This window comes from Eublepharis macularius, chromosome 1 (genome assembly GCF_028583425.1).
Source record: "Eublepharis macularius isolate TG4126 chromosome 1, MPM_Emac_v1.0, whole genome shotgun sequence".
NCBI lineage: Eukaryota > Metazoa > Chordata > Lepidosauria > Squamata > Eublepharidae > Eublepharis > Eublepharis macularius.
In genome coordinates, this window is record NC_072790.1 from 223,215,143 (window position 1) to 223,240,518 (window position 25,376).

Here is a 25,376-nt window from a genome sequence, read left to right on the forward strand (position 1 = left end):
ATAATAAACAAAATATGTGAGGACAATAAAACGTATTTGGAACAGACTACCATTAGTAGAGCCTTTTACAAATTCTATGCTAAGTTATACAATAAGAAAGAGGTGAATAAAGAATCAATAGCGACATATTTGGAGAAAATGAAACTCCCAGTAATTTCGGAAGCTTGGAGAAATAGACTGAATAATGAAGTAACGGATGAGGAAATAAGTAAGGCAATACAATTTGCAAATCTGGGAAAGGCGCCAGGGCCAGATGGACTTACGGCTAAATTCTACAAGACAATGGCCAACGAACTGGCACCATTCCTAAAAGAGGTGATCAATGGAGTTTTAAAGGATCAACGGATTCCAGGTACCTGGAATGAAGCGAATATATCATTGATCCCTAAAGAAGGCCAAGACTTGACAAACGTGAAAAATTACAGACCTATATCGTTACTCAATAATGACTACAAAATCTTTGCGAAGATATTGGCGGAGAGACTGAAGGGGTGGCTTTCGGAAGTTATTGAGGAGGAACAAGCAGGCTTTTTGCCAGACAGACAAATCAGAGATAACTTGAGGACAGTGATAAATGCTATTGAATACTATGATAAGCGTTGTGATAAGGAGGTTGGTTTCTTCTTTGTTGATGCTGAAAAGGCGTTTGATAATTTAAACTGGGACTTTATGTTTGCCACTATGGAAAAGCTACAAATGGGAGAAAGATTCATTAGAGCAATTAAGGAAATTTATAGAGACCAGAATGCAGCAATTGTGGTGAATGATGAAGTGACTAAGAAATTAGCCATAAGTAAAGGAACAAGACAAGGTTGCCCGCTGTCTCTGCTGTTGTTCATTTTGGTATTGGAGATCCTGATGATACAAATACGACAAGATGAAGAAATCCGTGGAATAAAAATAAAGGATTACTCTTATAAGGTCAGAGCATTTGCGGATGACATAATGCTAATTGTAGAAGACCCAATGGAGAACATGCCAAAAGTGATAGATAAGATTAAGGAGTTTGGGGATCTGGCAGGTTTTTATATTAATAAAAAGAAATCAAAGGTATTATGCAAAAACATGACTAAGCAAAAACAACAATCGCTAATGGAAATAACGGAATGTGAAGTAACAAATAAGGTGAAATATTTGGGAATTGAACTGACTGCAAAGAACATAGACTTATTTAAAAACAACTATGAAAAACTATGGACTCAGATAGAGAGAGATCTGATCAAATGGAATAGACTGAATTTGTCATGGTTGGGAAGGATTGCAGCAGTGAAGATGAATGTGTTACCAAGAGTAATGTTTTTGCTACAGACAATACCAATCATCAGAGACTCTAAGCAATTTGAAAAATGGCAGAGGAAAATATCAGACTTTGTATGGGCAGGCAAGAAGCCTCGAGTGAAAATGAAAGTTTTACAAGATGCAAAAGAAAGAGGCGGAATGCAACTGCCCAATCTAAGACTTTACCATGACGCAATTTGCCTAGTGTGGTTGAAAGAGTGGATGACGTTAAAGAACAAGAAACTACTAGCCCTAGAGGGATATAAAAAATATTTGGATGGCACGCATACCTATGGCATAATAAAGTAAAGGCGAACTCGATGTTCCTGCATCATTATATACGGAGAAGTTTATATACAATCTGGAAGAAGTACAGAATCTACTTACAAGAAGGAACCCCTTTGTGGGTAGTTCCATATGAGGTGATAGACCCGAGAGCTGTTGATAATGAGCAACAATGTTTAACTTACAAAGAAATAACTAGAATTGAAACATCTAAACCCAGAATAAAGACTCAGGAGGAACTATCACCTTATTACGATTGGTTCCAGTATAGACAGATTAGAGATTTATATAACTCGGACTCTGTAAAGGGAGGTATACGAACAGAGAATTCGGAACTTGAGCAGACCCTTTTTAAAGAGGACAAGAAAAGAATATCCAAGGTATACCAAGTACTGCTGAAATGGTATACTGAGGATGAAATAGTTAAAGTGCAAATGGTGAAATGGGCCATAAACTTCAACAAAGAAATAACAATGGAGGCATGGGAATACTTGTGGAAGACTACAATGAAGACAACGACATGCACCAGCATTAAAGAGAACATTTACAAAATGATTTATCGTTGGTACATGACACCAAAGAAGATTGCGCTAGGGAATTTGAACACTTCTAATAAATGCTGGAAATGCAGGAAACACGAGGGCTCCCTCTATCATATGTGGTGGACGTGTGAGGTAGCTAGGCAGTACTGGGGGGAAATAATAAGAGAAATGAGTGAGATTTTACAATTTCAAGTAAATAAGAACCCAGAACTCCTGCTACTAAACTTGGGAATGGAGGGAATTCCAGCCCATCATAGGACGTTGATATTTTACATGACGGCAGCAGCTAGACTTTTGTATGCGCAAAAATGGAAAGTACAAGAAGTGCCAACTATTGAAGATTGGATTTACAAATTGCTGTATATGGCAGAAATGGACAAAATGACAAGAAAACTGAGAAATCTGGACTCAGGACAGTTTAACACAGACTGGGAGAAGCTGAAACAATATTTGGAGAAGAAATGGGAGGTGGGAGGAGAACTGTGGCAGTTTGAGAACTATTGAAGTATAATAAAATGCAGAGGGGGTGACTCTACCGGGGGGGAGAAGAGGTAAAAGTGAATCTCTAAGCAGCTATGTTATTAGATTGATATATATAGAATAATAAATAGAATATTGATAGAAAACAACTAATCATAAGGGTTAACTATAAGGATTGATTAACTAATAATATTTTCTTTCTGATTCTGTACAATGTACCAAACTGAATATGTTTATCCGAAGGTATATATGAGTCAAATTGATTGATATTATATATAGATTTATGATTGAAGGGAATAGAAATATTAATGTAAACAAATATAACTAAAACAGAAAGAAGAAGATAGAATGAATAATATATAGAGTAGAAGTTAAGCTGGTTGATTTATATGAATATATGGTTTACATAGTTTACATAGTTTACGTTATACAGAAATATTTGAAAATGGAATTATGGGATAAATTGTTTATCCATTATGGGTACAGAGCATAAAAAATAGTTAAAGAAGTATTGCTTAAAATAAAGGGAGAATATATATTTGATTAGATAGAGGAATATATAAAGAGTAAGGGAAAAGGGACAAAGGGTTGGAAAACTGTTGGAAGTCAACAAAAAAGGGGGGGAAAGGGAGGGGGTTAGAAATTGGGAAATGGGAAAATTGACTGTGATGTGTAAATATATGATCCTAACCCAATAAAAACTTTTTCAAAAAAAAAAAAGGATGAGCTATTACCACACACCCGTCCGTCCTGGGAATTAAGTGTACTGTGTTGGAAAAGGTGTCAGGGCAGGAGGAGAGCCCATGATCCCTGTGCACACAGATGGAGCAGCACAAACCGGGAGGTAGGAGGCTTTGTGCGAGTCCAGCAGGAATCCAAATCAGAGTTCTAGGCATAGTCCAAAGGGAGATTCAGAAAAAAATAGACATGGATGTGGTCATAGGAAGCAGGATTGGGAGCAGCAAGGAATCTGAGATCCAGGGCATGCAACAGAAGAACATTTTGAGATCTATTTTGTTGAGCACACGTTGGAGGACAATGTGCAAGTTCTGATGAACCCAGCAACCAAAAACACTGCAGAGCATATAAAAAAAAACGAAGCAGCAGAACATAGGTCTTAAACAGGCTAAAAACAGGCTATAATTTCTTTTTAGAAATTAATTTAAAAGCCTGGGTAAAAAGAAATATTTCAGCCTGGCACCTAAAACAAACCAGTGTAGCTGCCAACTGAGCTTCAAGGGGAAGGTCATTTCACTGGCAAGGTGCCACCTCTGCAATAGCCCTCTCTGGTCACCATCCACCAGGGAGAGGAAGTAGTTCAAGTACAGTAGTCCCATGCCACTTAAGGCCTTAATGCTAAGAACCAGCACTGTGAATTGTGTCCAGAAAATGGATACTAGAAACAGAAACTAGATAAACAACACAAACTAGAGAAAGCCCCAAACAAAGTGACTACAATAAAAGCTCAAAAATAATTGCTTACCTAGCAAAAATGCATAAATTATTACAGCTGGTTCCTGAATGAATCTGAAGACCTTTCAATTATAGGGGCTCTCTGAACCCCCAGTTGACTCAGAAGTTGTTTCTTGGGATCTCCACAAAACAGAAAAAAGATTAATGTTCGTATAAATATTTCATCGCCTTAAGAGCTCTAGTTACCAAAAAATACTAACTTACATAGTTCTTATAAAGAGGTTCTGAAAAGACAACTTACTTCTTCAACAGACTCAGTTCAAACAAGCAAAACAAAATCTGACTTGCCTTTTACACACACGCGCGCGTGCGCGCGCACATTTTAAAAATCCTATTCCTGTATTTAACTTTCGATTCCTCTGTCAGTCTCATTTCCAGGAATTCACTTCTGCAGTTTCTGACTGCAGAGTCTGAGTAATCTACAAGGCTAGAATATGAGCAGTAAAATTAATTCTAAAATCAAAAAGCCTTGCATTTAAAATATTAAAATTGGTCAATTTAATGAGGGATGTTCTTTTAACTTTAGCACCTTTAACAGTGACAATGAATACCTTGCAAAGATTTATTTAAGCCGCCTGGTGTAACGTTGTGGGCGATTAACCAAAAATCAAACCAGTAAAGTATTCTAGCATTAGGACCAATTTAGGCAGGTTGCATTGGGACAGAGAGAAGTTTTTATCAGGAACAGGATAAAACAGTGTGATTGCCACAGGGAAAGAAATGGTTTGTAGAAAACATCATGCTTTATCAGTGTCTTGGTGACCTGTAAAAACACTATGATCGCCAGAGGAAGCTATCCCGAAATGGAACCCTAATAACAGAATGAAACACTGGTCCTAGCATGAGGGTTTTTTCTCATCAGTGGAATGAAAGGCATCCAGAGATGGGTTACTCCCCCTACTAGCTCCTCAGGCAGGGCAGTGTTTCCGCTTCCAGTTAAGGGGAAAGCCCTTCTCCATGCTCGTCAAGCTTTGAGATGAATTCTCGAGTGCTTTTGAGGAACTCTCCTACTTTGAATGATTTTGTAGTTGCTCTCCCAGAACCCCTTCTTCCCTACTGGAGGGAAGGGGTATCTTCCAGTCTACTAATGAGACAAAATCCTCTTTGTAAATCCAATTATTCATTCACCATCAGTGAAGGACGGTGATGTTGAAAAACTGTGCCAACCCAGGTGGGTAGCTGACTGAGTGCAGGAGGAATTATTGAGGGGGGGGTGGCTCCTGCTAGGGAACTCTCCTGCCAAATGCTGCGTCTGCAGACTAGTAAGTGTTCGGTTTGTAGTGTCTGAAAAGGCAGAGGCTGATGTTCAGGTTGCTGCCCAGTAGAATTTTGTGATGGGAACACTGGTAGAAAAGACTGCTGTGGCAGCAGCTGCTGCCCTGGTGGAATGCTTTGTGACACTCTTGGAAAGCAGTAAGTGTTGGACCTAAGGCTAAGAAGATTCGGGTTTTGATGGTGGACTTGGATACCTTAGTCCCCATGGGTGATGGACTGAAGGAGACACACAGAGAGTCTGTGGTTCTGAAGGGCTCCATGCACTTTACGTAAGCCCTTGGTGCTCTCCTTACGTACAGTTGTGCCATGTGAGGGCCACCAAGAAGGCTACCTTGTTAGCAGTCAGACCCTTCCTCACACCAAAGGGGTAGTGTATGGCTATAAGCACCCCTTCCTCATGTGTCATAAGCACAAGGCACTGCCTTACCTAAGGTAGAATGGATGGCACCTGGACATGAGCCTGGAAAATTACCAGAGTGTGAGTAAGCATGGCTGATTGACTGACAGCCTCTCCACACCCCAGAGAAGAGCAGGACATAGAACAATGCAATCTCTCAAAAGTTCCTGGTTTATTTTGCCAACACCCTACCTCACTTTCCCCTTACCTATCTTTTCTAATCAAGCTATTCAGCAAGCCTGGTAGCTTCCCCATCTGGTAACTGCCAGGTCATCAATCTACATTTTCACCTATAGTTCATCGCAGATTCCACCCCAGATAAATGTATCAAAACGTCTCCCAACTTATTCTTTTACCTCTAGACAAACCATTAAGTTATTGTTTGGGGAGGCAAAAACGTCAGCTTGCCCCAGGGAACATATCCTACTATATAATTCCCTTAGCATCTATCCAACGACGCACATTGATCCTGGTGCTCCTGCGGAGGCCCAGCTGGAGGGGGAGGGCGGTGTGGGAAAAGTGCCGTGCCTGCAAGCCGTGGTGGAGCCCTGGCGACGGAGCAACGCACCCGGCGCCCTCTCAGCCCCACCGGAGCCGCGCTGCTCTGCTCTTGGCAGGGCCAGGGCAACAGGGCGGAGACGAAGCGCCTGGCGGCCTCTCAGCCCCACCGGAGCTGCGCTGCTCCGCTCTCGGCAGGGCCAGGGCAACAGGGCGGAGACGAAGCGTCCAGCACCCTCTCAGCCCCACTGGAGCCGCGCTGCTCCGCTCTCGGCAGGGCCAGGGCAACAGGGCGGAGACAAAGCGCCTGGCGGCCTCTCAGCCCCACCGGAGCTGCGCTGCTCTCGGCAGGTCAAGGGCGACAGGGTGGAGACAAAGCGCCTGGTGCCCTCTCAACCCCACAGGAGCTGCGCCACGCCGCTCTCGGCAGGGCCGGGGCACGGAGGCAAAGCACCCAGCATCCTCTAAGCCCCACCGGAGCCGCACCACACTGCTCTCAGCAGATCCAGGGCAGAGGCAAAGCACCCAGCAGCCCCACCGGAGCCGCGCCGCACCGCTCTCTGTGGAGCTGGGATGCGTTGTGCCCCATCTCCAGGGGGGTTCACAGGGCTACAGATGCGTCACTCCCCTGCCTCTCAGCCCGCCCCACACACCCCCTTGACCGTCTACATGCCAATCCTCCCCAGATCCCTCCTGCTTCTCCACCCTCCCAAGTCCCCCATTCCCTCCTTACTTGCCAATCCTCCCCAGACCCCTCCTGCTTCTCCACCCTCCCCCATTCCCTCTCTACCTGCCAATCCTCCCCAAACCCCTCCTGCTTCTCCACCCTCTCAAGACCCCCATTCCCTCCTTACTTGCCAATCCTCCCCAGACCCCTCCTGCTTCTCCACCCTCCTCCATTCCCTCTCTACCTGCCAATCCTCCCCAGACTCCTCCTGCTTCTCCACCCTCTCAAGACCCCCATTCCCTCCCTACCTGCCAATCCTCCCCAGACCCCTCCTGCTTCTCCACCCTCCCCCCATTCCCTCCCTACCTGCCAACCCTCCCTGGACCCCCCTATGCCAGCCCTCCCCAGCCCCAGCTTTCTAGAGCCCATTGTATTTATTTGCACAATGGGCTTTGTTTCTAGTTGCTCTATAATTGGGCTGCCCAGCCATGCACGTTTTTCTTGTGTGTGTGTTCTTGGATCCATCCACACAGCCCCGAATCTGTTTGGGCTCCTCTTCTCTCCATTAAATGCTGGTCATTTTGCTGCTCCCTCTTCAGACATCCTCCATCCTTAACCACAGTCATCTTGGCCATTATGGGGAGATGACAATTACTTCCTTCCCCTCTCTATAAATTCTGTTAAATGCACTTGTTATCAGAGGCAATAGCAGGAATGCATATACCATCCCTGAGGCCACCTGGCTGTAAGCACGTGTTGCCCTTCTGCTCTCTCTATCCTGAATCTGGAAATGAATTTGGATATCTTGTGATTGGCTGGAAAGGCAAAGAAGTCCAGGATTGGGGTACCCAGCCAGCTGGTCGCTGCCTGGAAAACTCCAGGATTTAATGCCCACTCACTGGGTTAATATATCTTGGTGGCTGAATTAGTCAGCTTTGAAGTGGCCTGAGCTTTGGAGGTGCTGGGCTTGCAGGGAGGCTGTATGGATCTCTGCCCAAGGAAGGCAAAGAAGGGCTTCCTTCTGCAGGGCATGGAATCTTGTCCATCCTTGCCAGTTAGCATGGGCCTCAGTTGTCATATTAACTGTGAGGATTAGCGGGTGAGCTCCATCTCTCTGGGCTGAAAGGTCAGAACTGCCATTTAGATGGCTATGGACTCCAGCCAGTTTATGCTGCGCTTAGTTTCAAAGCAGTTCCATTTGTCCTGAGCCATTTAATGCTGGCAGTGGATTCTCCAGCCTTGAAGACTGGCATCTGTGGTTATTTGCAACCAAGGGGATCTGGGAATGGAGTACTTTTGTAAGGTTGTCCCTTTTTGTCCACCACAGAAAAGAGGTATGTACCTTTTTTGGAGGAGTATTTGCTTGTGGCCGCCATGCAGGATGCTGCCCTGATGAGGACAGAGACACTGTAGCAGCTACGAATGCAGCTTGGCCCATGGAGCTATGTTGATACAGGAAATCATGAGCCCTAGCAGACACCACAGGTAATGTCGCCACGGATGCTGCGCTGGTCGGTGTTCCTATCGGCCTATGATTATCAGCTGTCCTACAGGCCTGGGAAGGCTTTTGGGCACGCTGATGCCCTCAGCCACCTACTGTTGCCGGAGTCCGCTGCCGACCCCTCCCCTGTGCACGGGGTCATGCAGATAGAAGACCTGCCCCAGCCGCCCCTCCTGGCATCGGACATAGTGGCGTTTTCCGCCAAGGACCCCACCATCTCCCGGGTCCTCAACTGGGTGTGGAGGGGATGGCCAGCCGGGGGAGCAGGACCAGAGTTCTGGCTGTACAGCTCCTGCCAACATGTGCTGTTGGTGCACAAAGGGTGCCTACTTTGGGGGAGCAGAGTCGTCGTTCCCCCCAAGCTGCGCTAGCGGGTACTCGAGGCGCTGCATGTTGGGCACCCAGGAATCATGAAGATGAAGGCCCTGGCTCGCAGCTACGTGTGGTGGCCGGGGATGAACGCTGAGGTAGAAAGATGGATCCAGCCTTGCCAGCCTTGCCAGGAAGCCCGCCCTGACATGCCACAGGCACTGATACAAGCCTGGGGGACAATGTAAACACCATGGTCACAACTCCACCTAGACTTTGCCGGCCCCTTCCAAGGCCACACCTTCCTGGTTGTTGTGGACTCATACTCTAAGTGGCTGGAAGTAGTCCCCGTGTCAACCATGACATTGGCCACACATGGACTACAGGACACGATCATGTTGGACAATGCTGCCCAATTCACTTCGCATGAGTTCTAGATGTTCCTGGAGAACAACGCCATCCAGCACATCACATCGGCGCCTTTCCATCCCTCCACTAATGGCCAAGCGGAATGCATGGTGAGATCCATGAAGGATTCGCTGCGCAAGCTCGGGTGCGGGGACTTCAGCCTGTGGCGGCCTGCGGCCGCCACAGAAGCAGGAACACGACAGAGACTTGCCCCTTCGCAATACAGAAGCAAGATTGGAACCAGCCACGGTGGCCAAGAACCACAGAGGACTGGCCACTCGAGGACCACAGAAGCCTGCCAGCAGTGTCAAACAGCACAGGCGCCACCAAGGCAGACCCATCCACCCCCGCAGCAGAGCCAGCAACGGACATTGGGGCCCCAGTCGCGGGGACCCCAAGCACAGAAAGTTTGCGCCGATCCCAGCGGGTTCGCCAGCTGCCGGCTTTTCCTGGGGACTATGTGTGGAGTGGGGCACCCCAATTGTAGGGGGAAGGGGTATTATGTATTGGGCTAGCTTCGAGGAAAACAGGGCTCCTCAGGTAGCCAATCCTATTGGGAATTAGGGTTATCAGCAACTAATCATTTCCCCTGGATATGAGCCAATTGTGGTCGTGTAAACATGTTACCTTTTGTTTAGTGCATGCAAATGAAGGATCCTAGTGCCTATTTTCTTATTGGGGAGTTCCTGAAATGGGATAGTGTTGGAGGTGTATATATCTGACTCCCTTGGAAGCCACGTTGTTCTTTTTGCAAATAAAGTTACTATCATGAGCTGAAGTCACTGCCTGGCTGACATCACTTGAGCACTAGACTCAATATTTAATACACCTAACTCCCGTACTTCCAATGGATTTAGGCACACGAGCACAGGTTATTAAAAAGTACAAAGTAATATCTTCAGGAGAGAAATTAGCAAATCAATCCCTAAAGAATTCCATTCAATTTGACTTTCTGTGCTTTCCTGTTTTGAGCTTACACAGCACCCCTGACTTCTTCGTCCCTTCATGAAGAATTGCCCAGCTTCCTGGAGGAACTAACCTGGGAAGTAGATTACAGGGTGGCAAGGCTGGATCTAGGCAGATGCAGTGGGGGCAGCTGAGCAGAGGGAAGGCTTCCCACGCTTTCGCCTGCTCTACTGACAGGGAGGTCAGCTTGCCGCATGGGCACTGGCAGCAGCTCAGGGCACCCCTCCCCCCCGGAAGCATGCCGCCCATGCTAATGCTGGAGGGAAGGGAGCACGCAGCAAGCCAGCTGCCCCATCAGCGGGGCAGGCAGCCTTCCAGCCCTCCACTCAGCCACCTGTGTGGCCGCCGCCAGTTACACAAAGCATGCGCACAGGGGACCGCTGGGCTTGGGTTGACCTGGGCGCAGGCAACCCTAGATCCAGCCCTGCATGGTGGCAGACCTGCCTGAGCTGCAACAGAATGCTGCTCTCTTTCCCTTGCTGGCAAATCAGTACAGATCACAATAGCACTGCAATATCACCATCTTCTGGTTAACTGACCCAAACCATCCTGAGACCTTTGTATTTGAGAGTTTGGTCCCATCAGGCCTAATTGAGGGCCACTGCAAGCAAGAGCTTGTGCAAGGTGTCCCTTTTTCCTGTGGGTATGGAAATTCCCTACTTCTGGCAAAGGGATCAACTGAGCAGTTCCTCATATTCTACATGTCCCTGTCCAATTTCCATGAGGAACAGCAAGGTGATAGGGGAACTTTTTTTCAATAGTACTCTGCTGCCAATTTATAAATTCCCCTACTACTACTTACCCATATATTTGTTGATACTCCAAATGCAGCAATACAAGAAAATATGGGTTTTATTGTTTACAAATAAATCCCAGAGACATATCATCCCTTTTAAGGCTCATATGTGTATAAAGACCAGTTACATCAGAGAATCTTATATGTCCTTAATGCTAATTGTTTACAGAATAAAAGATCAAGAGGGTTAATACCATCAGTTCTTCAGAATTACATTTTCCAGGATACATGGCACCCAATCAGATCTCACTGTGATATAAATATCTCAATGCTGAAGTCATACTTTTGTTATGGATTTGAAATGCTTCTAGAAAGTATCACACTCAATGCTAACCTCTTAGTTATGGAACAAAAACAATGAGAAAAGTTTACAGTTTTGCTCAAAGATTTTTCTTGTCTGTGTTGAGATCATGGTGACCATGGAAGTGAGGGAGAAAGAATTTGCCACTGAGGCAGGTTTGCCTCTTGTGTGGGTGTTCAGTTTCAATAATGCTCACAAAGGATTTCAGGAGAGGAGTCCTCAGAAAAATCCCTTAACCCAAGGCAGATTAGTTAGTGTTCTCATGAACCATTTCCACACACATGTAGCCAGAGGAAGATGTCAGCCCATGCTGACTTCAGCTGCTTCCTGCCCACAGCAGAATAGGTGTGGGCATCCACTGACAAACCTAGAATTCACATGTATACATGCCTCTGCAAATCATAAGTCTGCTAAAGTGATTGTAAAGATAATCCCAAAGGAAGCTTTTTCACATTCATTTCACACAAAGTCAAATGTCTGCAGTAGACAACAGTAGACCACATGCTATGATACTCATGCAACCATGGGAAGAACCTCACCTAGAGTATTGTGTTCAGTTTTGGCACCACAATTTAAGAAAGATATAGACAAGCTGGAACGTGTTCAGAGGAGGGCAGCGAAGATGGTGAGGGGTCTGGAGACCAAGTCCTGTGAGGAAAGGTAGAAGGAGCTCTGTATGTTTAGCCTAGAGAGGAAACAACTGAGAGGTGATATGATAACCATCTTCAAGTACTTGCAGGGCTGTCATATAGAGGATGGTGCAGAGTTGTTTTCCGCTGCTCCAGAAGGTCGGACCAGAACTAACGGCTTGAAATTAAATCAAAAGAGTTTTGGGCTAAATGTTAGTAAGAACCTCCTGGCAGTTAGAGCAGTCCCTCAGTGGAATAGGCTTCCTCGGGAAGTGGTGGGCTCTCCTTAGGAGGTTTTAAAGCAGAGGCCATCTGGCCATCTGACAGCAATGCTGATCCTCTGAACCTGGACAGATCATGAGAGGGAGGGCAGGAAGGGTTACATCAGTGATTAGTTCAGGTGGCCCTTTCTTACACGCCCAGGGTAATGCCGATCACCACTTTGGGGTCAGGAAGCAATTTTCCCCAGGCTAGTTTGGTCAGGGATCCTGGAGTTTTTTGCCATTTTCTGGGCATGGAGCAGGGGTCACTGGGGGTGTGGGGAGGGAGATACTTGTGAATTTACTGCATTGTGCAGGAAGTTGGACTAGATGACCCTGGAGGCCCCTTCCACCTCTATGTTTCTGTGATTCTAACCACTGGTGTTGCCCTGAGCACTCCTGAGGAAGGGCACAATAAAAATGGGAGAGGTATTCCTGATCCATGTTATCTCCTAAAATACCAACCAGAGATAAAAGGAGCTTCAGGATGTTAAATGCCAGATCAGTCTTTTCCACTCTGCTGCATCCCCAGAACATCACACCTTCTCACCAGGCTCCTTTTTCATTGATCCAATTGGTTTCTGAGAGATCATTTGGAAGAACATTGTCCCAGGGACAGTAGGAAGTACATAGTGGTCATGCAGATGTCGTTGTCAGACAGATAGAAATGAGTTAGAGATATATTCCCAAAAGTCACAGTTCACAGTCATACCACTTCAGATGAGTAGCCATGTTAGTGTGTAGCAGCAAAATAAAACAGGAGTCCAATTGCATCTTAAAAAACTAACAAAATTTATTCCAAAATAAACACTTATAAGTCAGAGTTCACTTCATCAGATGCATTTTTCCACTACCCATTATAATTATTACCTTGGAAATATATTTCAAATATGCAGTTCTACTAAAACTTAATAACTTTTCATGTTCATATGTGCAATAAAATGAATGAAATGACAATGTATAAATCTTCCAACAGTTCATAAACGACAAGGCCCTTCTCACACAAGTTGAATATCTAATGTTATAAGAACATACGAAGCACCCTGCTGAATCAGTCTAGTGGCCAAACTAGTCCAGCATCCTGTTTCACACAGTGGCCAACCAGCTGTGAACTTTATCTAGCTTGCAAAAAATAAGAACAGTATTTTAAGAAACAAAATCTTTTTCTTACTAATGATCATTTTGCAACTTGTTATAGATTTCCTGGATTTTTCTGCATTCATTCTCAATATCTGTAAAAAAAAAAGAGAGAAAGTATTAATATAACAAAGCTTTCAGCTGAAGATTTTCCAAAGCTGTTTGTGTGATCAAATATCCACAAGCCAAGTGATACATGCTACTATAAGAGTTGGTTTTCATCACCTAAAGATGTGATCAACAAATGAGGCTGGAATTGTCAATTAGGCAGCATGCTCTAAAGAAAAATAGGACAGATCTTGAAGGGCAGATCTAAACACACAAATATGTTATGTCTACATTCCAATTGCTCCGCTTGTTTGTTTTAAGAGAGGCAGAAAAGTTGTTTATAGCTGGGAAGCAGTGTGGGGAAGAGGTGCCAGCCTCTCCCCTGCCTGCCCTTGCAACTGCAAGTCATGTGTTTCTGCAGACTTGAGCATGGAAACCCAGAGAGTTGCAGCAGAAAAGCAACTGCTGAAGGGACAGATTAGCTCTCTCTCATTCACAAAAGTGTATTGTTTAATGAAATCTAATTATTTGTTTATTCTGTTCATGTCTTTTATGGAGCTCACCTCATCCAGGAATTAAACAGATGTGCTTATGTAACCCTTGCCCACTAGAGGGAGATAGACAGTTGGGGTATTCCTTATAAGGAAAAAAAGGCGCAATTTTCCCTGAGAGGCTGGAGGGCCTGAAGCTGCAGGGAGAAGCACTCTCTCCTCAGAAACACTCCTTTCTATGAACTCTGTATTAATGTTATAGGTATGAGCATTTCTTATACTTATTATTGGAAGGGAAGATTGTGTTTATATTAATTGGCTGTTAGTTTGTAATTTGATTATTGTTGGGACTATTTGAAATGGATATTATATGTATAATTTTCCCTGAGAGGCTGGAGGGCCTGAAGCTGCAGGGAGAAGCACTCTCTCCTCAGAAACACTCCTTTCTATGAACTCTGTATTGATGTTATAGGACTCCTGTGAAGAACAGAAGGCATCCCTACGCAGAGCACAGCTACAAGTTGCTGCAATTCAAGGGACTGACCACCATACAGAAGTCAGAAAGACTGAGACCTGGGTCTGCTTGAGGCTTGTTTTGTTACATGATTGTTGTTATATATGCTTTATTATTGTATTGTTCCAAATAAGATTTTTTTTCTCAAGTTTGTTCATTGTAATCTTTTATAAATGCAAGTGTAATAAGGTGGGATCACACTGTCATAGACATGAATTCTCCCAGTTCTCAAATTAGATACATGTATTTATTTGATATTGCCTTGAACAAAACAGGTTACACTTAGCTGCAGCAAACTGCTGCATTTCATACTTACACTACTAACCATAACCTGAGACACTTGGTTGTTCTTTCACTGTTATGGTTTCCAATGTTGGCTTAAAAAATTCCTGGAGATTTGGGAGGCCAGTGCTTGGGGAGGGTGGAATTTGGTGATGGAAGATTTCAGAAAGGTTGTGGTGTCATGTCCTGTGATTCCACTTCCAGGTCAAAGGTAAAGTGATGACACTTCCACGTCAAAGGGTGAATCCTCAAAGTCCTCCACTTTCAGTGAAGGCACTTTCTTTTCAAAATTCAAATTTAATTTTCCTGCCTTACAGCATTTCTAGAATTGTCGGGCAACATCTTATGTACATAATAGACCGACCTCAGAATTTCAAGAAAAATGGAAAGTATTTTTTACTAAGTTAAAAATCAAGAATAAGTAAGAATTTTAAGTTTAAATTAGAATAGGTAAAGAGATCGGCAATATATGTTTGTATTACGTGTTTATAACAAAATCATTACTGAGGATGAAGATAGATGGTAAAGAGAATAGAAATATTGAAATAGAAGTGAAAAATCAGGAATATATAAGGCAAGTCTATACAGATATGTGAACTATACAATTTGAATGATATTATTTTAGGTTTATGTTAAAATGTGTGTGTCAAGACTGCCAGGCAAGCACTAGCAGGGAGGGATATGCAAACAGGAAAAATTCAAATGGCATAATCTCACTTCCAGCGTGACTCTGGTTTTACCATCGTTAAAACTCTACACGGTACGCCACACTTGCTCTAATTTTAAACAGAAATACAGGGAGGGTAGATCAGTAAATATGGGCTAGCCATGATAGCTAAATGGAACCTCCATGTTCAGAAGCATCATACATCATGGTGGACAAAGCATAGCCCCCTTACCTTCCTACCCTACATGAGCGTTTCCTAGAGGCATCTGGCTGGCCTTTGCAGGAAACTGTATGCTTTGGCCTGAGCCAGATGGACAATTCTTATGTTCTTATACCACGGCAGTAGCTGTATCTCTGAACACAACTCAGGATTCTCCCAACCCAACTCCCATTCCCCACAGACGAAAAACAACTGCAGGGAACTTCTTTACACAAGCACCACTAGGCCTCATTTGGATTTGCACCACAGGGCAGCATTCAGATTAGCAGTGCACCCTGGAATGAGGACTAAAGCACTGCCCGAACCACTTCAGGGTTCAGGTTAGGATTGGAAATTGACGTAGGAGAGGCCATTGCCCTTCCTCCATGGTACTGTAGTTGATCTACATTTTGCCGTGCAGTAAGTTCCTCATAGCTACTATGTGGTTACAGGGAAAACAAATCTAGGTTGAGAGAACTCCGAACCAATTCATGGCCAAACTTATCATGTAGTTTGGCCCTGAATCCAGAGGGGTACCCATGTTAGTTTTTTGCAGGTAAGGACACTCAAGGTCAGTGGGTGACCTTGGGCTAGTCTCTCTCAGCCTACATAACCTCTTTGAGTGGTTGTTGTGAGGATAAAACAGAGGAGGGAAGAATGTTATAAGCAACTTGGGGTCCTCACTCAGAAGAAAAGTATATCTAAATACAGATATACTATAAAAGTATATCTAAATAAAATAGCCACTGCAGCTGAATTCTTGGCTAGCCCCTCCTGGAAATCATTCCACAAGAAACTCCATGGCTACACAATGTTGCTTTAAGCCAAGCTTTTATGGGGTGAATGTGGTGGTAGAGAATGCTGTCAAGTTCATTGTTTTAAACCCTCTTTGTTCTTGTTAGAGGAATGAATGGATGGATGGAGGAACAGATTTTTCAGTCCATGTATTCGTTCTTCGGTAGCAAATGCAACCTCTGGGCCACAGCAGAAAAGGCTGTGCACCTGGTATATGAGAGCCTCACCCCTGGCTAGGAGGTCAGCTATGAGTCATGTGCAAACCATGGGTCCCTATTCCCTGCCTCCACTTGGAAGGCCAATAGGAGAAATGTGCTGATCTCCTCACTGCCATGCTGATGTGTAATGCCATTTCAGTGCAAAATCAGAAATGATGTCATTGTGTTGAGATGATATTCTAGCATTTGCCCCAAAACCTATGGTTTAACCATAGAGTTTTGGGTGTGTCACCTCCAACATGATGATCTCATTCTGGTTTTGTGCCTGAATTGACATTGAGCACTCATGTGACACTGCCAAGTTTCTCCTGCCAAGTTGCAAGCTATAGATATAAAGGTGTTTGAAGCACCAGTATTACAATTTTCAAAATGGTGTATTATATCAGAGCAGGAAAACAGGCATGTGGACCAGGGAACCAAGAATGAATGAGTTTGGCTAGATTTCATAATTGTGAATCACCAATTCACTGCACAGCCACTGTGCTGAGTACAATCTACCAGCAAATTCTCCCCCCTGTAGGCAGGAGCTACAAACTGTGTTGTTCTCATTCATTTCAATAAAGCTCACGAAGTAGAATATCACAGTGGATGGTGCCCTGTAGTTGCAATACTCTGATGAACCCAGCAGGACAGGAAATAAAGAAATGTGGTTAGAGGCCTCCTGAAGTTTCCGTACTGATCCCTAGAATCTAGAGTAACTTTGGCACACAGTGTTTTGCACAGGGGTGCCAACAGGACTCCTTATTCAGGTGTAAAGCCACAGAAAATTGTGCCCCATCCGATTCCAGCAGTTAAAAGTTTCAGCTCTCTCTGGCATGGAGCTTAGTGATAAAGCATCTGCTTGGTGCACAGAATGCCCCAGATTCAATCCCTGGCATCTGCACTTACAAGTATCAGGTAGCAGGTGATGTGAAATACCTTGACCTGAGACCCGGGAATAGACGCTACCACTCAGAGTAGACAGCACTGACCCTGACAGAGCAAGAGTTGATTCTGTATAAGGCTGCCTCACGTGTTCATATGTACCTGCCAAGTGCACAGCAAACGGTTCCTGTTGTAAGAAGACAAGTTTGAACACAATGGAAATGTTTTCCTTCAGATTCAGCAAGATATCTCTCTGCAGGAAACAAAGGATGTCACATGTCAGGGACAGGCCATAGCTCAGGGACAGAACATCTCATTTATTTGCTTTCTATCCAAGCTTCAGTTCTTAACAATTACATTAAAAGGATGGTAGAGCTCAGAAAAACCCTTTTGCCCGAGACTGTTGGACTGTTGTTGCTAGTCAAAGTAGAGAGTGGTCTATCTTAGCATAAGACAGCCAATATGTCAACAAAAAACAGTTAGTGAGTGGTACAGTAGAATGCCCACACCCTTTGCACTGGGGGAAAAAATCTTTAAGCATGCTCTCAATGAGCTTTTCATGGCCCAACACAAAACTTCTTTGAGTAGAAACGATTTCAAAATCAAAAACTTCCACATAACCATACAGTCAAAGAAGTGGAAGAACTAAAGGGCAACCTCCTGAAAAGAAGACCTTCCACTTCCCGCCATCCTACTGGTGTTTGATTTTTGGAGCTTCATACGGTTCAATATAATCCCGGGTTGCAGGATGCATTTTGCTAAATTTGAATAATTACATAAATGCCATAAATCCCACAGAAACCATTCCTGAGCAAAGCTCCACTGGAATGAATGGAAATGAAAGTTGCTCAGGCACCTGTGATTCATTTCAAGGGAACTTCCAGTGGTGACACTCACAACAGAAACATGCCTAGTGCTGTAAATGTTCTGGACAGACTGTTAGCAGAATTACAAGTGACAGAAGGCACAGATTGGACACTTGTCAGCTTCCCTCAAGTTTTGATGGGAAATGTAGGCAGCTTGGCGGAATGTTGGACAAGTGACAGTTGAAAAGTCCATTGGACAGCAGTCAGAGACCCAAGCTGCAAGACCAGGATGCCTACATTTCCCATCAAAACTTGAGGGAAGCTGACAAGTGTCCAAGCGGTGCCTTTTGTCACTTGTAGTTCCGCTCTGTGATTATCATCAACACACACGCTTCAACTACTTGCCTTTAGTTCACAGAACTGTCTCTCCATGTTGGATTGGGCCTTCTCAAACATCTTGTTCGTTACTTCCTTCTCAATGCCCTTCATGAGGATCTTCTTCATGGACTCATAGGCTCCATGACCCTTAACCTCTGAGGCCTCTGCAGAGAGAAGTATGGCTGATGATGTAAGCAAAACTGAAAGGGCTTAGACATGGTTCAATTGGTATCGTGCCAGGGATCCCTGGTGTCCGGGGTCTGAGCCCCAGCCCCCAGACTTGACAAGACCGGGCTGGAAGAGGGGTGGGACAGTAGAAGGAAGCCCTATAAAAGCTGGCTGGGAAGAGCCCTGGGGTGGTGGATGTGAGTAAGGAGTGATAATGTGGAGTGAGAACGGTGCAATGCAAGAGTGGAGGTTTGGAGGAGAGTTCTGGAAGGAGGGGATGAAGAAGGACACAGGGGGCAAGCAGGCCAGGTTGAGCAGGCCAGCGAGTGGACTGAGAGGGAGTCTGGGTGAGGTATACCGCCCCTCCTTTCACAGAGCAGGGTCCTGCAGCATCCCTGCCCCCCCTATGACGTCAGGAGCAGACCGCCCAGTGCCACGCCCAGCGGCAGCGGCGGCAAGCCCTGACACCTGGTACAATACCAATTTAACCATGTCTAAGCCCTGATACCAGGCACTCCCCTACTTCTTGAAACAAGGTCACCATATGTGAGGAAAGCACAATGCACCTGTCCATTGAGCCACAGGTATCACAGCATCAGCAGTTGTGCTGCAGGGGCAGCAGAAACAGCCTTGGTGGCAAGAGTATAGGGTTTGTTGGGGTGGGACTTCAGAGAGCACTGCTTAACCAGAGAGTGATCAGAGGTCCTTTGCAATAATATGTTCTGCAAACTTCCTCCCCACTTTGCTTCCATGGATGCTCTGAGATGCTGGAGCCTCATCAGCCCCTGCTAAACACATCATCATCATCATCATCATCATCAGCTCCTGCTAAACACATGACAGCCAAAGATACTAATGGCACACATGGTTCTCTGAAGAAGGCAATACATTGCAAAGAAAAAAACTCTGGGCTACCCAGTACAAGGGACCCCAAGTAAGTAACTTAATAACAGTAATAAACTTTGCATCTTTGTAGTGCTTTAGAGAGTTTAGATTGCTTCACATATATTTATTTAATAGTCTGCCTTTCTTACGGAGACTCAAAGATTACAAAGTGTAGGATTAATAGAATCAATGGCTAGGACATTCAATAAATATTACAATAGGGGATGGATAGCAGAAATCCAAATCCAAGTATAAATCCAAATATTGAGCCCAAACAGTGCTGAAGCAACACATAAGCCATTTCACATGACATATTAAATGACACAGAGACTAACCAGTAGGAGCATACATCAACAGTGTCCAGTAGAACAGTCTACAGTCCCTTTATCACAAGCATCTCTCTGAGCCCTAACTCTGTAAAAAAGATTTCCTAAGTAATTTGCAGAAAGCCAGGAGAGTGGGAGATTTCCTGAACTCCTTAGTCAGGCCATTCTCCAAGGCATGGGCCACCAAGAGAAAGTGTAAGTATTGGCAGCTGTTGATTTTGCCCATTTGCTGGGTGGCACCTGCAGAAGGCCCTGTTCAGACGAGCAAAGTTGTCATGGTGAAGCATAGGGAAGGAGGCATTCCTATAGATATGAAGCGCCAATGCCATGAAGGGCTTTGCATGTGATAGTTAAAACCTTGAATTGAGCCTGGTAAGTGATGGATAGCCAAAGAAGAGACTGTGGAATGGGGGTAATAGGCATGTTCTGCCTACCTCCTGATATTGAGCTGCGTTGTTCTGTACCAACTGGAGTCTCTGAATTGACTTTGAAGGGAGGCCTATGTAGAGTGTGCTACAGTAGTCCAGTCTGGATGTTATCATGGCATGAATTGAGGTGGCCAGATCGGCAGTGTTAAGGTAGGAAGATATCTTCTAGGGCTAGCTTGAGTTGTGAGAAATCCTTTTTTGCAGCTGCATTAACTTGCTTCTCTAGCAGTGGTGCTGGATCCAGCATATCTCCTTAGCTCTTAACTCAGTCTGCGAAAGTTAGTAGAACACCTTTGAAAGCAGGGAGCAAAATATCCTTCAAGATCTCCACCTTCCCAACCGGCATCACTTCTGTTTTGTCTGTTGTATGATCTTAATAATCCTCACAGTCCCAGAAGGTGGGCCATCATTCTCATTCTCATATTGCAGGTCCAAAACCAAGCAAATAATGGCTTTCCTGAGGACACTTGGTAAGTTTCTTAAAGAGGCTTGACTTCCACGGGGGACTTCCTGCTTTACAGCTTGCAATGCAATCCTAGGTATGTTGACTCATGCATGGTTAAGTACTGGTATTACTCCCAGCCTCAACCACAGTCTTTTAACTAAAATGCCACGCTTGCCTTCACTGATCCTTGGTTAAAAACCAGACGTCTAGTTAGCAAGATTGTTAGCAATTTTGGAATGTGCACTCCCATTCCAGTAACAGTTCTTCACAGTCCATTCAAGTCTGCCCTCCATCCTCTGATTCACAGTGAGCAAGACAATCCTGTGTGTTGTCTTCCTCCCCCAGAGAAGGCCTGGGTCCAACCTGCACTGCCTGGTAGCCAGTTCTGCTCCGGGGTTCTCCCTTGCCTGGCTCCCTCGCCTGACACAGCTTCTGTTTCTGGCCTGCCTGGGCTCAAAGCGACATCGTTTCCACCAGTCTGTAATCTGCTTCTATTAACTCAAAAGAGCCTGGCCCAAATGCTGAGCTGATGGATAGCCTCTTCTATGGAGTCAGAGGTAAGCCCCATGTTCGGCTCCCATCATCATGAAGGGGCAGGGCCGGATCGAGGGGGGCAGGGGGAGTAGTCTGCCCCTGGCGCCACCAGGGAGGAGGCGCCGGGAGCAGCTGCCAGCTGCCAGAGGGTGCAGGCAGCAGCACGGGCAGCCTCGCAACCCCCCGCGCTGCCTTTCACCTGCGGGGAGGCGAATGGCGCGGGCAGCTTCCCAGCAGGCAGCTTCCCAGCCTCCGCTGCCTCTGCCATTCCGCCCTGCGTGATGACGTCACCGAAGTGACGTCATCACGTAGCGTGGGGAGCGCGCACGAGAGGTGCTTGCCCTAGGGTTGCCTCAGGCACGGGCAACCCTAGATCTGGTACTGTGAAGGGGCTGAGGCGCCACCCTCTGTCCACCCACCATGGCAGTCCCATCCGGCTCCGTACAATCTCCAGACTGAAATCTGACCCAACCTTTTCCAGAAACCTCAGAGACTTTTCTGTATAGATTAGCATTAAGGCCAAGCCCTTACAAATAAAAAATTCAAATTCTAGCTACAGCGAATTAACCAGAAAATCTCTTACCTTTATAGTGTGGCTTCAGATCACTTTGGATAGACACACAAAGACTCTGGTAGATACCTGACTTCCTCTGGAGAATTTCTTTTTTTAATTTTTGTAGATTTACATTTGTCTGTAGGAAACAATTTAAAGTGTTGGAATTTCTCAATTTCTTTATTGCAGAAATGATGTTTTAAAACCAAGCTTAACCAAACAAGAGCTCAGTGATACCTTAAAGATTAACAAAATTTCACCCCAAAGTTTACACATGTATAACTTTTGTCAGTTGAGAAATTGCCACCAGACTCCTGTTTTATTTTGTTACTCAAGACTAACGTGACTACTGAGAATGCCAAACGGCCGGGCAGAGGAGGTGTCTGGTCCCTTTAATAGATAAGCTTAATATACAGAAATCATCAGCAGTTTTTCATGACATAGACATCACCTACATCCGCTGATATTTGCTGTTAATCAAAATGATATTCAAGGGAGACCTGGAGGGACTATAATGGCTACCCATCTGGAATTAAACTAACCTTGTTTCCCCACAGCTCTAGAGCTCCATTGCCTTTCTCCACCCCCCACCTCTTCCTTAAGCCAATGTACTTCTCTTACTCCCTGTGGCCTTCCAGGCACTGTTTGGACTTTTTTCTCTCCTTCTTGTCTGGGCACAGTGTAGGGGTTTTTCAGCTGCTCCTCCCCAACCAGTAGATGTGCCTATAGGGTTGCCAAATCTAGCTTTGGAAATTCCTGGAGATTTGGGGATGATGACTGGGGAAGGGAGGGAGATCAGAAATGATGTGACCTCTAGGACTTCTGTTCCTCCTAGACTATAGAGTATACCATAAAGTCTGCCCTCTGAAGCTGCCATTTCCTCTAGGGGAACTGATCTCTGTAGGCTGGAGATCAGTTACATTCCAGAACTCCAGGCCCCACCTTGAGGTTGGGAACAAAGCTCCCACTGTCTAGGTGGTAAAGTCTAAACACCTTTTGGTGCTCTTGTTAAAAAAAAACTAACAAAATAAAATACCCATTTATATATGTTACAAATATCTTTAAGGGAATGGCTTAAGAGATTGTAATCCTTTCTTCCTTGTTTTATTCCCCCTCTTAATAACCTGCATTTTCCTTCTCAAGATGAACTTACTTGTTGAATTGTCGAAGGCTTTCACGGCCGGAGAACGACGGTTGTTGTGGGTTTTCCGGGCTGTATTGCCGTGGTCTTGGCCAAGACCATGGCAATACAGCCCGGAAAACCCACAACAACCATGAACTTACTTCTTGAAGGAAAATTTCACCCTTGCTGTTGTCATTTGGCAGGCTGTTGTCTTTTCCAATTTGGCGTATCTTGTTCTCCACATCATCTTTAAACATTTCCAGGTGATACCACAGATTGGCTCTGGTAGGCTTTTGAGTCCTATTCAAATAGCAGGATTAGCATTAAGAACACAGTTGTATACTTCATCATCTCACATTCTGAAGTTCAGCAAATGGGGAGATGCTGTATCAGGGTGGAAGTTATAGAAGAGCCACACATATCAGGTAGTGGGACAGAATGTCATTCACACAATATCCTAATATATAGAAGAGGCAGGAGATTCTCTTACCTGAAGATGTTTTCAAACATGACCCCAATTTCATCATAGATGGGCTTGGCAAGGCTTTCATTGAAATCAATGCGTGCAAAACTCTTAGAGGCATAGACACCATCCTTCAAGCACACTGCTTTCAGGGTCTTGTGATAACCTCTGTATCCTTCAGCTTTCTGGAAGCAGGGTATTAATGAAGCCAGTTAAGGCCACTGTTAATTGCTGCTTATTAATAAAAACAGCACTAAAGATGGTAGCAGACAATGCATTCAAGGAAAGACAAAGGAAGTGGACATATAAATTAAAGCATGAAGAAAAGGTACCTGCAGTTTTCAAACCTCTGATGAGCATCAGTATCAGCAGCAAGGTAGTCTGACTGCTCAGTGTGTAGCTGTTCAAGCCAAGAAGCCTGGCTGTTACAGTTCTCAGTGAAACCCTATGAGCTCCAGTGTCATCTGATGCTTGCTAAACAAGCAGCTAGCTATTTTCTGACTATTTCAAGTGATAGTGCTGAACACCTGATAGATGTAAGGGTCCCCATGTAGCGGAAGCACCACCAGCTAGATTAGAGAGGAATGGGCATGTAGCAGATGTTTGCACACACATTTCTCATCCAGTTAGGGACAGGTATGCAAAAGATTGCTTCCACCCATATATAGTAAATCTAGCAAGAGCAGGGTATTTATATCATACATTCTTCCTACATGTCAATAAGAACAGTAAAGAATCAAGTCTGGAAGAATATCCAGTATTTCCACAGCCACAAGGATTTCTGCTCATGCATCTTCTCCCTCCTGCAGCAGCCAGAATTTTGGGGAGCATTTGGAGCTGCTGGAGAGCAGAAGGAATGGGAGAGGCAGAAAAATTCTGCTGTACAGGCAGAAACCTTTGACCCTATGGAAATGCTGTACTGGATCCAAGCCATTAACTCCTATGTCATCTGAGTAGTTATTTGCTATTGAGCATGTCTCTTAGAAATGGACAAAAAAACATGGTTGCACTTATGGGTAACTGTTGTTCATCTATGTCTTCTGTGCAGGCACATATTGGGACTTTGCTTGTGCAGGCCAGCTACTCAGAATAAGACTTCTTTAGCTTTAAGGTTACTGAGAGGGCGACCCCTCCCCTTCAGATTGTCCCAGAGCAGCTTTCCTACTAAAATGGTCACATGAATTTGGAGGAGTCACTCCCCTTCCTTTAGTTCTTCTGTGCCCTTGCAAAGCCCTCCACAGAGAGGATAAGATATTGGCAAGAGGAAGAAAATGTGTGCCCCTACAGAAGACCTAGCTGAACCATATTTACAGGTAAGTGCAACCCTGTTTTCATTTGCAGTTTTCTGTGCAGTCCTACATTGGGAGACTAACAAGTACCAATCCATATGCAAAAGAACCTCCTCAGGATACAGTGAAGCCTCCCGCCATTAGCATTCCACACCCTGGGAAACTCTTACAGGGTGACTCAGCTCAACCCCACCCCTCCTGAGTAGATACAAATAACCTACATCTTTTCCACACTGTGACACTGAGAGATCTCTGTCTTTTGGTGCTACACCTCTGAAGATGCCAGCCACAGCTGCTGGCGAAACGTCAGGAACTACAATGCCAAGACCACGGCAATACAGCCCGGAAAATCCACAACAACCATCGTTCTCCGGCCGTGAAAGCCTTCGACAATACATCAAGAAAGAGTGAATTTTCCTTACTGTGAGCAAGTTTACAATTCTCCTGTAACTCTTTTCAGCATTTTTCACGCCTTCACAGAGGGATTGATTTATCTTGTCAAAACATGTTTGAAGGTCCGTATCAAGAGAGTCAATATACTTTATCATCCATTCTTCCACACCACTTTTTCGAAACACCTGATCCTACAAAGCAATAAAAATCCACTTCATCAAGGTACTGATTAATTAAGGGCGGTCCAATTCTCCCAAAGAGAATTAAGCTGTGCAGAGATGATGGCAGTGATAGGCAAGAGAAAC

General features: G+C 44.9%; 2 protein-coding genes across 6 annotated transcripts in view; both read right to left on the bottom strand.

The window, feature by feature from the left end:
* The window catches only part of LOC129344895 (nuclear GTPase SLIP-GC-like), a 63,074-nt gene extending 58,778 nt beyond the window's left edge, over window positions 1–4,296 (bottom strand). Inside the window, exon 1 of the mRNA XM_055001813.1 lies at window positions 4,069–4,296. The gene's annotated coding sequence lies outside the window, so the exon portion shown is untranslated. The remainder of the gene's footprint in view (window positions 1–4,068) is intronic.
* An 8,537-nt stretch (window positions 4,297–12,833) lies between these two features.
* Window positions 12,834–25,376, bottom strand: part of LOC129335969 (nuclear GTPase SLIP-GC-like) — a 79,735-nt gene continuing 67,192 nt past the window's right edge. For 3 of the 5 annotated variants that reach the window (XM_054988901.1, XM_054988910.1, XM_054988891.1), the window contains 7 exons: window positions 25,101–25,262; window positions 23,417–23,574; window positions 23,088–23,226; window positions 21,834–21,942; window positions 18,492–18,628; window positions 17,443–17,533; window positions 12,834–13,297 (listed from right to left, as the gene is read on the bottom strand). In XM_054988901.1, coding sequence (XP_054844876.1) covers window positions 13,236–13,297; window positions 17,443–17,533; window positions 18,492–18,628; window positions 21,834–21,942; window positions 23,088–23,226; window positions 23,417–23,574; window positions 25,101–25,262 — 858 coding nt within the window. In that variant the 3' untranslated portion in view covers window positions 12,834–13,235. Of the gene's footprint in view, window positions 13,298–17,442; window positions 17,534–18,491; window positions 18,629–19,198; window positions 19,461–21,833; window positions 21,943–23,087; window positions 23,227–23,416; window positions 23,575–25,100; window positions 25,263–25,376 lie in introns of those variants that run through there. The other 2 variants (XR_008597647.1, XM_054988923.1) reach the window with 2 other exon arrangements.